This window comes from Solanum dulcamara, chromosome 8 (genome assembly GCF_947179165.1).
Source record: "Solanum dulcamara chromosome 8, daSolDulc1.2, whole genome shotgun sequence".
Lineage (NCBI taxonomy): Eukaryota > Viridiplantae > Streptophyta > Magnoliopsida > Solanales > Solanaceae > Solanum > Solanum dulcamara.
The window spans coordinates 25,081,792-25,096,076 of record NC_077244.1 but is presented as its reverse complement, the minus strand read 5'-3'; the positions used below and the strand labels follow the sequence as shown (position 1 = coordinate 25,096,076).

Genomic DNA, 14,285 nt, shown 5'->3' with positions numbered 1-14,285 from the left:
TCAGGATTGATGGAATCTAATGGCATTAGGTTGTTTGATGGAATGTGAAGACAATTTCAGGCAGGTTTGAAGCAGGTTAATTATGTTATTTTGGTGCAAAGTAACCACATATGTGATTTGATGGAATTATATGGCATTTGGTGATATGATGTGATCTTATGGCATTTGGTGATATGATGGTATCTTATGGCATTTGGTGATTTGAAGGAATCTTATGACATTTGGTGATTTGATGAAATGCAAATATATTGTGGTTTGAAGCAATATAGTGAATTTTCTTTTTATGATATCATGGTTGTTGTATCTTTACCTAGAACTTCTAATTTAGATTGTACAAAATGGCATGTTAAGTTGCTTAAAAATGGGTTAGAATATTCACTACAATTTAATCAAGTTGCTTCATAAATGCAACTTCACAAATTGTTGCGTAATTGCAGTTAAGAACTAAGTTGGACCATATATGCTCTTATGCTATGCGTGTAGTCCAAATATGCCCTTGGTTAAGTTTTGTGTGAAATAAGGGCATTTTTGGTCCCACAAAGTAACAACGGGAGCATAATTGGGAGCATAATTGGGACAAACTATTAAGGGAGGACAAATATGGTGGATATCGCATACTTTAGGGGCATTTTTTTACCCTTTTCTGTGGCAAAAATACCGTAACAACATTCCAGATTTTTTGGTTTGGAGTTCTTAATGCTCATGCTAAACTGAGCCAATAAACTAGACATAATTTCAAGGCACATGAAAAGCTCTTTGTATTGTGAGGCATCTCTGAATCTGTCATTTTCTTTGCCACCTGTGTGTATAAATTTTCTTTCTTGACTTTGCAAAGAAATTAAAGGCTGCTATAACTATTCTCTTCTGTATGAGTTGCTATGTACCTACATAGTGCTCCTTGCTTCCATTCACGACAATTGTACAGACTTTTTAATGAATTATTTCTTCTTTCCTTGTGGTAGTCTGACCTTTGTTCATTTGCAGCTCTTGGGGAAAATTGTCGAGAATTTTGAGATGCTTATAAAGTCATTTACTCATCTTGATAAGGAATTTGCTCATATGAGGCAGATAACTAAATCATGCAAATCTCTGGAAAGTATTGATGGAGCTTATGGAAACAGTTTTGGCATGAAAGTGAAGCTCTCTTGGGCCACCTTACATTCTCTTCTTCATTCTGAAAGAACTCTCTGTCGTCACAATGGTTATCTATGGTTGGGGGATTTGATCATCACAGAGATTGTCGAGGAAGGGGATGCTAGTATATGGTCAAGCATCAGAAGCTTGCAGGAGAAAATTTCTCGAGCCAGTGTTATTGACTATTCACCTGATTTAGATGTCCCATTATCCATATGGCTCATGTGTGGGCTAATAAAATCGAAAAACAACCTCATCAGATGGGGCTTTTTATATGTTTTGGAGAGGCTTCTTATGCGCTGCAAGTTTTTATTAGATGAAAGTGAAGTCCAACACTCAGTTAGTGGTGAAACGGTTGGAGATCTGCATAATACAAGTCGTCTCGAGAAAGCAAATGCAGTCATTGATATCATGAACAGTGCCTTGTCCCTGATGGCCCAGATAAATGAAACCGACCGCATGAATATTTTAAAGGTGATTTCTTCTGTCCTCTTTTCTGGTTAAAAATAGAAGAAAATTAAGGGAGGTGGAAAGAGGAAAGTAATTCAATCTTGAAATGCTTCAGACATGGTGTAGACCTTGAGTTAGATGACACTTGAACCTTTATGCCTTGTTATTTGACCTTTAGAGGTGTATGTGTTTGAACTATATTTGCATCTCTGTAATGATTTTTCAGATTTTTCTGTTGAAGAGACCAATAGTCATACTTTTTTAGGAAGGATAAATATTTTGTTCCTATCACTTAAAAAGAGAAGGATAAATATTTTTTTTCCCATCACTTAAAAAGGGAAATTTAAACCTTATTCACAACAATACTTTAGATAACTATGGTTTATGGACTTCAGTGTCACGATACCATTGCAACTCCAGCCTATCTTGTCTGTTGTTTAGGGGTTGCACTGCCCATAGGGTAATCATCTTACAAAATGCTAATTTACTTATCAATCGGTACAAAGGGTGGTTAGTGGTTACTACTGATAACTTATTTTACCACAAGTAGTTGTATCTTCCTGCTGCTTATTACCTGTGTCATTGATATTCAGTATCAGTGTCTCACTCCAATATTGCTGTTAACCTTTTAACAGATGTGTGAAATTCTTTTTTCTCAACTGTGCCTAAAAGTCCTCCCTTCAACTGTGACATCTATGGATGATCCTACAATCTGTATCAAAGATGTTAGCTGGAATAAGAAGCTTGGTCCAGGAGAAACCTTACCTCGACAGGAGAGCTTTGGCTGGGAGGAACACATTGAAGATACTAACCACAAACTCAAAAGAAACAAGGATCCTCCAAAGCCAGAAACTGCGTCCATGGCGGCGCTGCTTCTCCATGGACAGGCCATTGTTCCTATGCAATTGGTTGCACGTGTTCCTGCTGCTTTATTTTATTGGCCGCTAATCCAACTTGCTGGTGCCGCAACTGATAATATCGCATTAGGTGTTTCTGTTGGCAGCAAAGGAAGAGGAAATGTTCCTGGTTCCACCTCTGATATACGAGCCACTCTTCTCCTGCTTTTAATTGGTAAATGCACAGCTGATCCTGCGGCTTTTAAAGAAGTTGGTGGAGAGGAATTCTTTAGGTGATTTCTACATATGTTTTCTCTCCAATAAAGTATATTTTAGTTAATTTAGAAGTTCATAATCAATTCTGCACATATGGGTACTTTGCAGAGAGTTGTTAGATGATACAGACTCAAGAGTGGCATATTACTCTTCAATGTTTCTTCTGAAGGCAAGTTTCATGTTGTTTTCCTGATCTTTGGCAATGATAAGTCATAAGTCCTACTATAATATGAATTAATCTGAAATTGTCATTTTGCAGAGAATGATGACAGAGGAACCGGAAAATTACCAACGCATGCTGCATAACCTTGTTTCTAGAGCTCAGCAGGTGTGCCCCCCCCCCCCCCTTTTTTTTTTTGTTTTTTTGGTAACGTCTTTGTTAGAAATTTTTATGGGACTGGTGGACGATAAGCAGTTACTATGTGTTATTTGTCCTCTCTGTTCCACCTAGAAAAGTTTGTCTGTGTGATGATAAATACCAGTATCTTGTAAGAGTTTGCTTCCAGAGCCTCGGAATATTCTGGTTCTATCGTTGGTATTGGTGAAATACATTCTGTAGTTGCATCCACTGGCAAACTCCAACATTGTCTTGAATTGCTAGTTCTTGATGTCAGTTGGACCATGTTATTTCTGGTAGCTGTGGTATCTGTACATTTGCTGTTTGGTTGCTTTCCCCACTAGACATTTTTACAATGAAGTATCCCTGAAATGCTGAGATGCCTGGGTTAGACACTTAGTCTGCTCTATGAAACATGACTCTGTCGGCAAAATTGCTGACTTATAATGTGTCATGATTCGTAGGGCCATTTCATAAGAAGTAGCAATTTTCAGCTAAATTTGTTGATCTGTCATATATTAGTATAATCACTAAATCCAAATGGTAGGTTGCATGGACAGCTAATCTGTTTCTATTGAGATCTAGTTGTCAAAATTGGTATCTTATATTCATTTGCAAAAGCTGTCCTCATGATATTCTCATTCATTATTAAATTACCCCTGGGCTGTGCTGGATCATGGAAAATCTATAGGCTTTGTGATTTTAGTGATTACAGGGTTGGAATTGTAGTAACTGATTCCCATTTGGGTTTATGCTGTTCTTTGCAGAGCAACAATGAAAAACTCCTGGAGAATCCTTACCTTCAAATGCGGGGCTTACTTCATCTGTCAAATGAATGACATACGCTCTGCTCTTTGCAATCGCTATTTGAAGAATCTTGATGTTCACTGCTTCTGACAAGCATGGACCCCAACTGCAGGGAAAAGTATTCCAAGTTGCGAGCCCAAGGAAGGATATCATCATGAAATGGTTGTAAGTGTGCGTTTCTGTGGGTGTTTAACCAAAGAATCGTACTCTCCTAAACATGGATGCCAAGTTGCTGTACGGGGCTGGCTCGGTTGTTTATGCTTCAGCAGCTTCTCTTATGTCATCTCATAGAGTTCCTCTGAAGTGCAATGATGGAAGTTTGTTTCCATTAGTTTTATTGGCATTCTTTTCATGGATGTGAGATCTTCCGATTATATTTTGAAGCTTCAGCGTTCATTAGATGAGTAAGGCAAGCCGAATATGTCCAGAATTAGCCAGCAGATGGAAGCCTGAGGATACACTTCGACCTTATTGTTGGTGTGTCAGATTGAGTTACTGAGCAATCTTCAGGTATTAATCTTTACAACATTCTTTTCAGTGTAAATGTCTCACCACAGAAATATTAAGTGAGTGGACTCAACACACATACTGTCTTAGTCTTTTGTGAGTTAATTTCTTCAGGAGTTTTGCTTCCTGTGGGTAAATGCATTCCTACCTTGTGAAGGAAAGATTATTTTGTGTAATCTTGTTCGTGCTCTATTTATTCACACCATGCCTGACTATTGCTATTTTTGCTAATCATTTGAAAGCAGGTGCTGGTTCGAATCAACTTCGACATCAGAATAACGTTTGTACAGGATAAATATCCAATTGGCATCCATCTTTTTGCCTTTATTTGGGCATGGTGCTTTATGGAGTTTATAAATTCATCTAGGTCTTCCATGCACAATGGATGACAAACTTTCGTGGATTATAATCTGGATCCCGCACGCACTTAGGAGAATTACAAAGCTTGACCGGTTTTCAGGTTTACAATGTTTAATGAGATCAAACATGGCGGGGTAAATATTCTTATTCTTTTATTTGATTTATCATAGATTTGTACGTGTGTGCAATTTCCTTTTTCCTTTCTGGGTAGTGGGTCCTCAAAAGGAAATAATAGATCCTTGGTCGGGAACCATCTTTTTGATAGATGTAATAGAAATGCTGACCGAATATCCACTTAACATGTAAAATATTAGATAATGCAAGTCCTTTTATTTGATTTATCCAACTATAAGTAGAACTGTAGAGGAAATTTTCAGCGAGTGCAAATATGGATTCTCCAGTTTATGCTTCGACTATGTATAAATGGGTTGTTCCTTAATCCAATTTTTTTGTTGTGAGAAAAACATCAATCTGGTTTACTATCTTGACGCTGTTGGAATATGGATATGAACGAAGCAATTTCCAGTATCAAACATCTAATATAGACAACACATAATCACAGATTTAAATACTTGCATATAATATAGACAACATACAATCACTAGTTTTAATCAACTGGAAAAGGTCAAATATGGTCGTAAAACTTTGTGAAATGAATAAAAATATCTTTCGTTTATAGTTTGATTAAAAAATGATCTTGTCATCAATATTTTGGTGCAAAGTTTCCTTATTACTTAATGGGTCAAAATGTCTTTTTTCAAATAAATATATTATTTATTTTATTTTTGAACATATTCTTTTCTCAATTTTTTTATTAGCAAATGTTTATTCTACTTCTCTTTAAAAAAAAATTAAAATTAAAAACATTTCTTATTTTTATATAATTGTTTTTTATCATTAAATACAAATTTATGATGGATTTACTCTGATTTTATATATATGACATGTATTATCTGTTAAAAGGGTATATGAAGTTATTCCTTTTTCATTGATAAAATGAGATTAAGAAGAAAAAAATTATTTCCTACATTTTAATTAGTTAAAGTAATTTTAAAATAAAGAAAACAAAAATAAGGTTCTTTAGCAGTAATATTTTTTTTTACTAGGAACAAAATGTGTTTAGAAAAAAAAGAAATAATATATATATATAATTTAGACATTTTTCTGAAATGAACTAGTAAAGGCTTTTATAAAATAAGTTTTTTCAAGTATGTTGTAAATCCTACTCAGTATTCCATCTCTCATATAGTTTCATCATGTTTATCTAGTGGTTTATACACTTCATTTTCCCCTATTTTATCTTCTTTTTTTATTTTTTATCTTACCCCGTTCATCTCTTCCTCTTAACTTAAACTCTTAACAATTTCATCTTTAACCACACACAGGATATACATAAGGCAACAACTTAGTCCTTTATTCATTTAATCGGACTTTAAGGGCCAATAATCCTAGAAATTGACAGGTTAATCTGTAGTTGTTATTATGACATTAAGAGGCTAACCATGTACTAAGGGTAAATAAATAAAAATTGTACAACAATTTATATACATAAAGCAGTAAATCAAAGTAATATCATATTTATTTATTTATTTATTTATTTATTTATTTTTGGGGGGGGGGGAATGGAGTATAAACTATATTAGACTTATATGATTTAACAGAGAGAGGTTTCCCTTTCGGGAACCCCGAAGAACTTTGCAAATAAACTGAAAAAACTTCACACAACACACTTTATTATTTCACACTTTTGTACAAGCCAAGGACGAAAGGTTCTAATTTTTAAACAAGAAGAAAAGGGGAATATGTGAGATTTTTAGCTTAAGGTTTCTCTCTCAACTCTCTTAACTTTGTCTTCCTAATGCACACCACTCTTTCTTATATAGACTCAAGGATAAGCAAATGAAAGGTTTAAGACACGCTACGTGGCCCGATTATTGATGGCCGACAAACTGATAAGATTTTCTTTAATAATGCGCGTTGGGTGCTCATTGGGCCCCATCGTCACATGCATTGTTAACTTTAATCTTTACTGACAGACATGGATAGATGCGTGCTTATCAACAATTTTTCCCTTGGAGGGTAGTGATAAAGTGACATCACTCTTTACAAGACCTTAGTGGGCATACCCACATGACACTCCTTCTTTCTTTTGTACAATAACCACAAACATCTTCTTCATGATCTCTTTTTTGGTACAGATATCTATCTTCTTGTCTTTATTGCCTTTATATTAAACTATGTATCTAAATTATGCAAGGCAATGGAGTCAAAACTCATTCCTGAGTCATCATCTTCATATGGGTCTTGGACATCTTGATAATTATTATTCTCATAGTCTCCATCTAAACTTGGTGTTCTTATTGGACTGGTGTTGGTATCGTCATCTGAATTTATTCCTTCATTCTCTTGATTTAGACCGTCTTTACTAATGACATGATTATCTTGCCCGTGATCTTGAAAAAACTGCTCTAAAGTCTTCTTAATTATGGCTTCAATTTTATTATTTTTATTTTTTATAGCCATATTCTTCTTAGAATTATCTTTGTGGAAAGTTTTAGGTAATCTTCTTCGTATGGAAGAAGATCCCTCGTCTTCACTTTTTGGCAAAGTGATAGTCATTAACGGGTTTAATATGTCTTTATCGGTTACCATTTGAACCGGAATAGTTGTACCTTGATCTGATACAGTAGATTTCTTAACATTCAGAAGGGAATGCACACCCTTCTCATCCATTTTTGATTAAGATTGAGAACTCATGTCTTCAATCTGAGTACCTGTATTATTTGTTGTGGGAAGAAACTTACCTTGGAAAGTTTCAAGCTGCTTTAGAAGTCTCATATTTTCTTGAACGAGAGCCTCATTTTTGGTATTTAGTCTTTTGAAGGCTTCGATCATGGTAGAGCAATGATCACAAAAAATAATTTTGTCTGTGTCTTTTTTAATGTTGTATTGATGTGTTTGGGTTTGGCTTTGTCTAATGGCTGGTGAAATGTAATAATTTGGACCAAGTATTCCTCTGGCATAGTCTAAGGCTTCACTGAAATTATTAAAATCTTTGAAAAGAGGATTTTTTTACCCCATTTATTGAGTCTACTACTTCAATCCAGGTCTAAAAAACACCATTTGTTTTACCATGTATAACAGCGTACTATTTAAATTTATTATCTCTATTTTTTTCTGAGAAATACTGACACAAAGCATTATTTGCTGCAATAAAATATTTATTGTCTTGTTTATTATATGCTATCCATAAATTGTCTACTAAACATTTCTGTGTTTTATCTATATTACAATCTGGCAATATTCTAAAAGATATGTTACATTGAGGATAAGAAATTAAGTTGAATTTACCAAAGTAAATTATTTCCATCATCTCAAGTGTATCTTGGGGTCTAAAATTAGTCTTACCTAACAATGTCTGAGCGTATGAGTCTGATTGGGCTACACCCTAGCCCTTGTCTGCTGGTTGTTGGCCAGTTGGTATCATGCTGAAACATAGGTAATCTAATTAGTTTTAAGTTGTAATCTACTTAACTGGTCAGTTAATTCATTATCTTTTCCTTTTACATATTCAAAAACTATATTATTATATATAGATATAACATCCATAAAATTTAACCATCGTCTTTTGCTACTAGCTTTACTATTTATTATTTGGTGAAATTTTACTATGGCTTCACAGTCTGTTCTAACTAACACTTCTTCTTTATTTAATATATATAATTTAAAGCTATTTAATTCATATATTATTGCTAGTACATCGGCGTCTATACTACTCATATATTCCTTATGCACATATTCTTTCTTCGTTTTTACTGTTATATTTACTAGGTCTGGTTTTTAAAACCGCTCCCCATCCTAATTGACTTCCATCAGTTTGGACTATTAGATAGTCAGATTCTAAGGGGATTTTTAAGTTTGGTATATTTTTAACCCTTTCTTTAATTTATTTTACCAATTTTATATCTTCTGCATTAAAATGTTTTTGCCCTCTACTTCTTGTTTTAGCATATAAAGGTCTAGCCGTTTTCCTAAATCTTGAATAAAATTTCTAACATAGCTTACCAGGCCTAAGAATTTTTGTAAATCTTTTGTATTGTCTAATTTATCTGGCATGTCTAATACTTTTTTGGCTATATGTGGTTGTAATTTTATTTTACATCTCCTATTGTTACTCCTAAGAAATTAATATGTGTTTTACATAATTCCATTTTTTTACTAATGATTATCCCATATTTTACAAATAGCCTAAAAACAGTTTGTAAATGTCCTAGATGTTCTTGTATATTTTTACTAAATACTAAAATTCATCTACATAGACTAATACAAAGTTCTTATAGTCTCCGAACATATCATCCATTTTCCTTTGAAATATGGGCGGTGTTGTCTTTAAATCAAAAGTCATGGCTAACCATTCAAAATGTCCTTCTGGACAAGTGAAAGTTATCCATTCTATACTTTCTGGGTGCATTTTTACTTGTCAATATTCAGATTTACAATCGAACTTACTAAATAATTTTTTACCTTGTATCCTATTTATTAGTTCATTTTTGTCTGGTAGTTTATAAGCATTTTTTCTAGTATTATCATTTAATCTCTTGTAGTTTATCACCATTCTAGCTTTTTCTCTTACTTGCTCACTATGGTTTCTTACCATGAATGCAGCAGATCTATGTTTAGAAGTAGATCTTCTTATTGCTTCTAGTTTTAGTAGTTCTTTGATTTGTTTACTAAATTCCTCTGTGTCTTCATCGTTTGCTTCTACAGCTGCTGTTTTTATAGTATATTCTGGGTTGATTATATCTAGTTTACACATGATCTTAATACAACCCAATGTATTAAAGGTTTTTCACCAATTATCTCCATTTCATCTAAAATTGTTATTATGCTATCTAAATCTTTAAGATTTTTTATTGTTCCTATAGTATTTATTTCTTTCTGAAAATTATAAAATTCAGTTTTACATTTATTAGTGTGTAATCTTTTTCTATATCTTTTAAGTGTGATTATTCTAAATAATCGTTATATTCTTCATACAGGTTTTGTGAAGAGCAACTTTCTTTCTTATTACCACATTCTTCGCAACATGACTTTGTACTCATTTTAGGGTTTTGTATGTCTTTAATTTGAGATCTTCCTTTTGTAGGTGGGTATATAGTTTGTACTTATATCTTTCTTTTGTAGGAGGGTATATAGTTTGTACTGGAGTATAAGTTGTATTTTTAAATAACATTATTTCATCTCTAGAAAACAAACAACTTTCATTATTTTGTATAAGAAAATATAATCCTATTACTAATTTGTTTTAATTTCTAAGTCTTTTGCCAGTATTTTATACATATTGTATGTAGGCTTATAAAATTCGTTACATGTATTAATAAAATTTATGTGGGCTTTTTCTATGTAATGATTATAGAAATTATAAGTTTCATCCATTTGTATTGCAGATATAGGTTCTTTAAATGTTTTTAATACTTTTGCTGGCAATATCGTTTTATTTATAAGATAACTTGTGCATCCTGTATCTACCAATGCTAGAGTTTCTATCTCTATGTCTTTAATCTTAATTCTAGCTAGGACTTTTACTGTTTCAAATTATTTGTCTTCGTTACATATAAGGCAAGTACTATTTTCTTCTACATTCATGAGTTCAGTTTCTATATTGTCTAAATGTATAGTTCCTTGTGTATCCTCTATTTTCTGTTTTCCTCTTTCTATGACAATTAGTCTTTGTTCGAATTCATCTAATCTTGTTTCTAAAGTTAGTAACCGTAAATTAGTAATCGAGTTTTTTACTGGCATATGTTCTTGTTGCTTGTTTATTTTTATTTCTAATTTAGCCTCTATGTAAGTTATACAGGCTTCCATATAACATTTTTGACATTTGGCTTTGTTTGTTCTACTGGGATACCATTTACATATGGTACATTGATTACTATCTATTCCTTTATGTCTTTCAAAATTATGACTACATTCTTGTCTTATATTCATCATTGTGCTTAATTGTAAGTCTTCTAGATTTAACATTCGTCTTTCTAATCCTATTTCATTTATAAGATTATCTTCTTCAGAGTCGGAGGACTCTGATTGAGTTTTATCTGCTACTTCAATGCTTACTATAGAATATATATTTTTTGTGTCTGACATGTATTTATCTACATTTAGTAAAGTTTCTTGTAGCTCTTTGACTAATTGAGAGTTTCTGGTTTTACTATGGTTTCTTTTAAGACATGTGTTAGCTAAATGTTCTATACTTCCACATGTATAACATTCTAATTTATTTTTGTAGTTTCTGTCGTTTCTATATTTTCTAACATGTCTATCTTTATTTAAGTATGGTTTTTTGGCCGAAGATCTTTTTAGGTAATACTTTTTTCGTTTTTATGGTTTCTGATTATACGAAGATCTTCCTTTGTATTTTTTCTGCTTACGTAGTTCTTTATCATAGCTTTGGGTTGTATATATTACGGATTTACAGAAATTTATTTTATTTTATTTAAGTTGTTTCTGTATTTGTATATCGGTACATATTTCTTGTAGTATTTCCATTACATGTTGTATTTTTTGCCCTATAGACCATAACGCTGATTTTGTTCTACACCTGCTCTTTTGTACCATTTTTCTTCTATTTCTCTTCCTAAGGCTCCAGGTAATTTATGGAAAAGCTTTTTACCTAGTTCTTCATCAAAAGTATTTCCACTAATTGTACAATAATAAAAATAGTCTTTAAGAAAGTCTTTAATATGCATCCAATTTGTAATGCTTAATTGTTCTAATTTTATAACTGCATTTCTTTGTAAAGCTACTAGTCCACTATTTGGGTCATCACCTATTAACAACACATGTATTTTATTAGCAAAATTATATGGATTTGATCCTAAGTCTATTAGACTCTGAAATTCTTAGGGATGAGTATGTTTATATGTTTCCCATACTGCTTTGCATGATTCTCCTAAGAAAGTTTCTAAATATTTGTACATCGTCTCTGCATCTGTTTCAGGATAAGTTTTTATGAAGTCTGCTATTATTATTCCTTTTCATATCTCTATAACTGTATTCCACATTTGTGAATCATGAAAAACTATATTAAGTATTTTTCCTTTATTACCTCCTTCTTGTAATCTAATGGGTTCTTCTAGAGGCATTCTCCTACCCGTTGGCTTAATATTTTCTTTTATTTCTGTGGCTGGCATGGTCCAAGCCTTTCTTAGTAGATTTCTGGTACTATACCCAATAGTAGGGGTTGGGCTAGTTCTTTGGAAAGGCTGACACTATGTGCGCTTGTTGCTTCATTCATTAGTTCTTTGTAGCTTAGTAAAGATTCTATGTCATCTAAGGATTCTAAGTCGTTTAAGAGATCTATGTTATTTTTTGTAGGAATATTTTCTACATATTTTGTGACTTCTATTCTGTATGCTAGATTATCATTTCTTTCTAGGCATAATCTAAAATGTTCTATTGTTTCCATGATATCCATTTGACCTTTTGTACAGCCTTTACATTTAAAGACACTATATTTGTTGTCTTTGTATAATTCTTTTGCTACTGCAATTGCATTGTCTACTTCGCAACCTTCTTGTATTATTTCTATATTCATAAACTCTTCTTGTTCTGTAGCTACTATGCTCTCCCTGTCTGTGTCATATATTGGGTTTTGACTAGTATAATTATAATATGTGAATCTTATTGAAGTTACTCCCTTAGAACTAGTATACATTAAATAATTTTCTGGTGCTAATATTTTTGGTTTGCTTAGTTTATTTAAGTTTCATTCTAAGCCTGCATATTCTTCTGGATTAATTTTAATAAGTTTTATTAGTTTTATACCTTTATTACCCATTACTTCCACCACGTCATTTACATGAAGCTTAAATTTTGTGTTGCTACTTAGGGTCATTTTTCCTATAAATCGTACGCACATTAACAAGTTATTTCCATGATTCATTTCTTCATATTCTTTAGTTTGTACTCCTATTTTAATGTGTTTACCAAATTATTTTAAGTTTATTAAAAAGTCTGGACTAATATAAAATATTCCTCCATTATTTTTCATATCTACTTCAGTTAAACCAATTATGAATTTCTTTAAGTCTGACCATCTATCATCATATACTACTATTAATACTTTAGAACCTAGATTTTTTTGAGTTAGTCATTTTATCCCGATGACTATTAGTCCTATATGCATTAACATTATGGAAGATGTCTTAATCGTTTTTAAAAAGAAAGGATTAACTAAGTTTAGGATTGAAATTTTTTCTCCTATGGCTGATACTTGTTCTTCCCTATAATGTCTATACAACTGATTATCTCTAGAAAAACATCTAACATTATATAATGTCTTAGGGTTTAATAATTTTAGTTGATTTTGGTGAAATATCTGTAAGTCTTTGTCTACATCTACTATTTTATTTAATTCTTGATTTTGTTCTTCACTAGGGTATTTTCGGTGGGATAGAATCCGAGATATTAGGTTATTGTCAATTCTATTATCTGAGTAGCTTATTCTTTGTTTGTCTCTTTGGTTGTTTTCTTCGGTTTTCCTTCTTGACTCATGTGGAAAAAGGTCCATGGTTTTGGTTTTCTAACTAGTTGTTGTTTTTCTCTTTGTGGAGTTATTTCTATTCTTTTTAATTGGCTAATTAATGAGTCTATCTCTGTATTAGGTATTTGTGTTTCAGGTTGTTTTTCTTTGATTAACTTATCTACTTTGTTATTTAATTCTATTAACAAGGCTATTATTGTATTATTTTATTTTACTATTATTTTGTTTGATATACTAGTAGGGATATGTGCTGAAAAACCTAATAGATCTTGATGATATCGAGTTAAAGTTTCTAAAGCCTTTTTATAATTTATGTCTTCTTCGCTCATGAAAGAGAGATTTGTTCAAGTTTGTTTATTATTTCTTTTAAGTCTTTAATTTCTCTGGTTATATTTTCTATTTGTTCTGTGAATCTTGTTACTAATTGGGTATTTTTTACTTCTAATTCTTTAGGCTTTGTATAATTGTTTTTACTAATTTTTCTATTTCTGTCTTTGTAGGTATTTTTTTTAAATTAAATTTTGTGTTTAAATATTGAATTTTCCTATCAATTTCTAATTGTTGGGATTTGAGAAAATCAAAGTTTTGTTCTAATTTAGTAAGTATCTTGTTTTGTTTAATTATACTAATTTCTATGGTTTCTAAGAGATGTATGACTATCTTATCTTTAATCTGAATGTTGTCACTAAGATTGATAAGTAAATCTACTAAAGTATTGTGATGTTTATCTTCAGAATGTAATACGTGTTCTCCTTGTGCGAAATTACACCTAATTGTATTAGTTTTATGCAGAACTCTGTATTTCTTTTCTGGATGTATTCTTAGATCTAAGTATTCAAGGTGTTTTAATGAATCTATGTTGTTTATCCTAATGAGTTAACTTTCCAGAGTACTTCGTACAATTCTACTTTATAAGTACTAAATCTAATATCTACTTGTATTTCAGTGATTTCTTTAAGTAGTTTTGCTCTCATCTCAGTTTGTTCTTTGTATATAGCTTCTGTTGTATATGATTATATTTGAAATAATGTAT

General features: G+C 32.0%; 1 protein-coding gene across 2 annotated transcripts in view; it reads left to right on the top strand.

Annotated features, from left to right (window-relative positions):
• LOC129900610 (uncharacterized) overlaps positions 1–5,042 on the top strand; it is a 39,588-nt gene extending 34,546 nt beyond the window's left edge. The window contains exons 13-18 of one of the 2 annotated variants that reach the window (XM_055975622.1): positions 985–1,608; positions 2,220–2,713; positions 2,805–2,865; positions 2,956–3,024; positions 3,801–4,350; positions 4,593–5,042. In XM_055975622.1, the coding sequence (XP_055831597.1) occupies positions 985–1,608; positions 2,220–2,713; positions 2,805–2,865; positions 2,956–3,024; positions 3,801–3,872 (1,320 nt within the window). In that variant the 3' untranslated portion in view covers positions 3,873–4,350; positions 4,593–5,042. Of the gene's footprint in view, positions 1–984; positions 1,609–2,219; positions 2,714–2,804; positions 2,866–2,955; positions 3,025–3,800; positions 4,351–4,589 lie in introns of both variants that reach the window. The other variant, XM_055975623.1, reaches the window with a different exon arrangement.
• Positions 5,043–14,285: the final 9,243 nt, after the last annotated feature.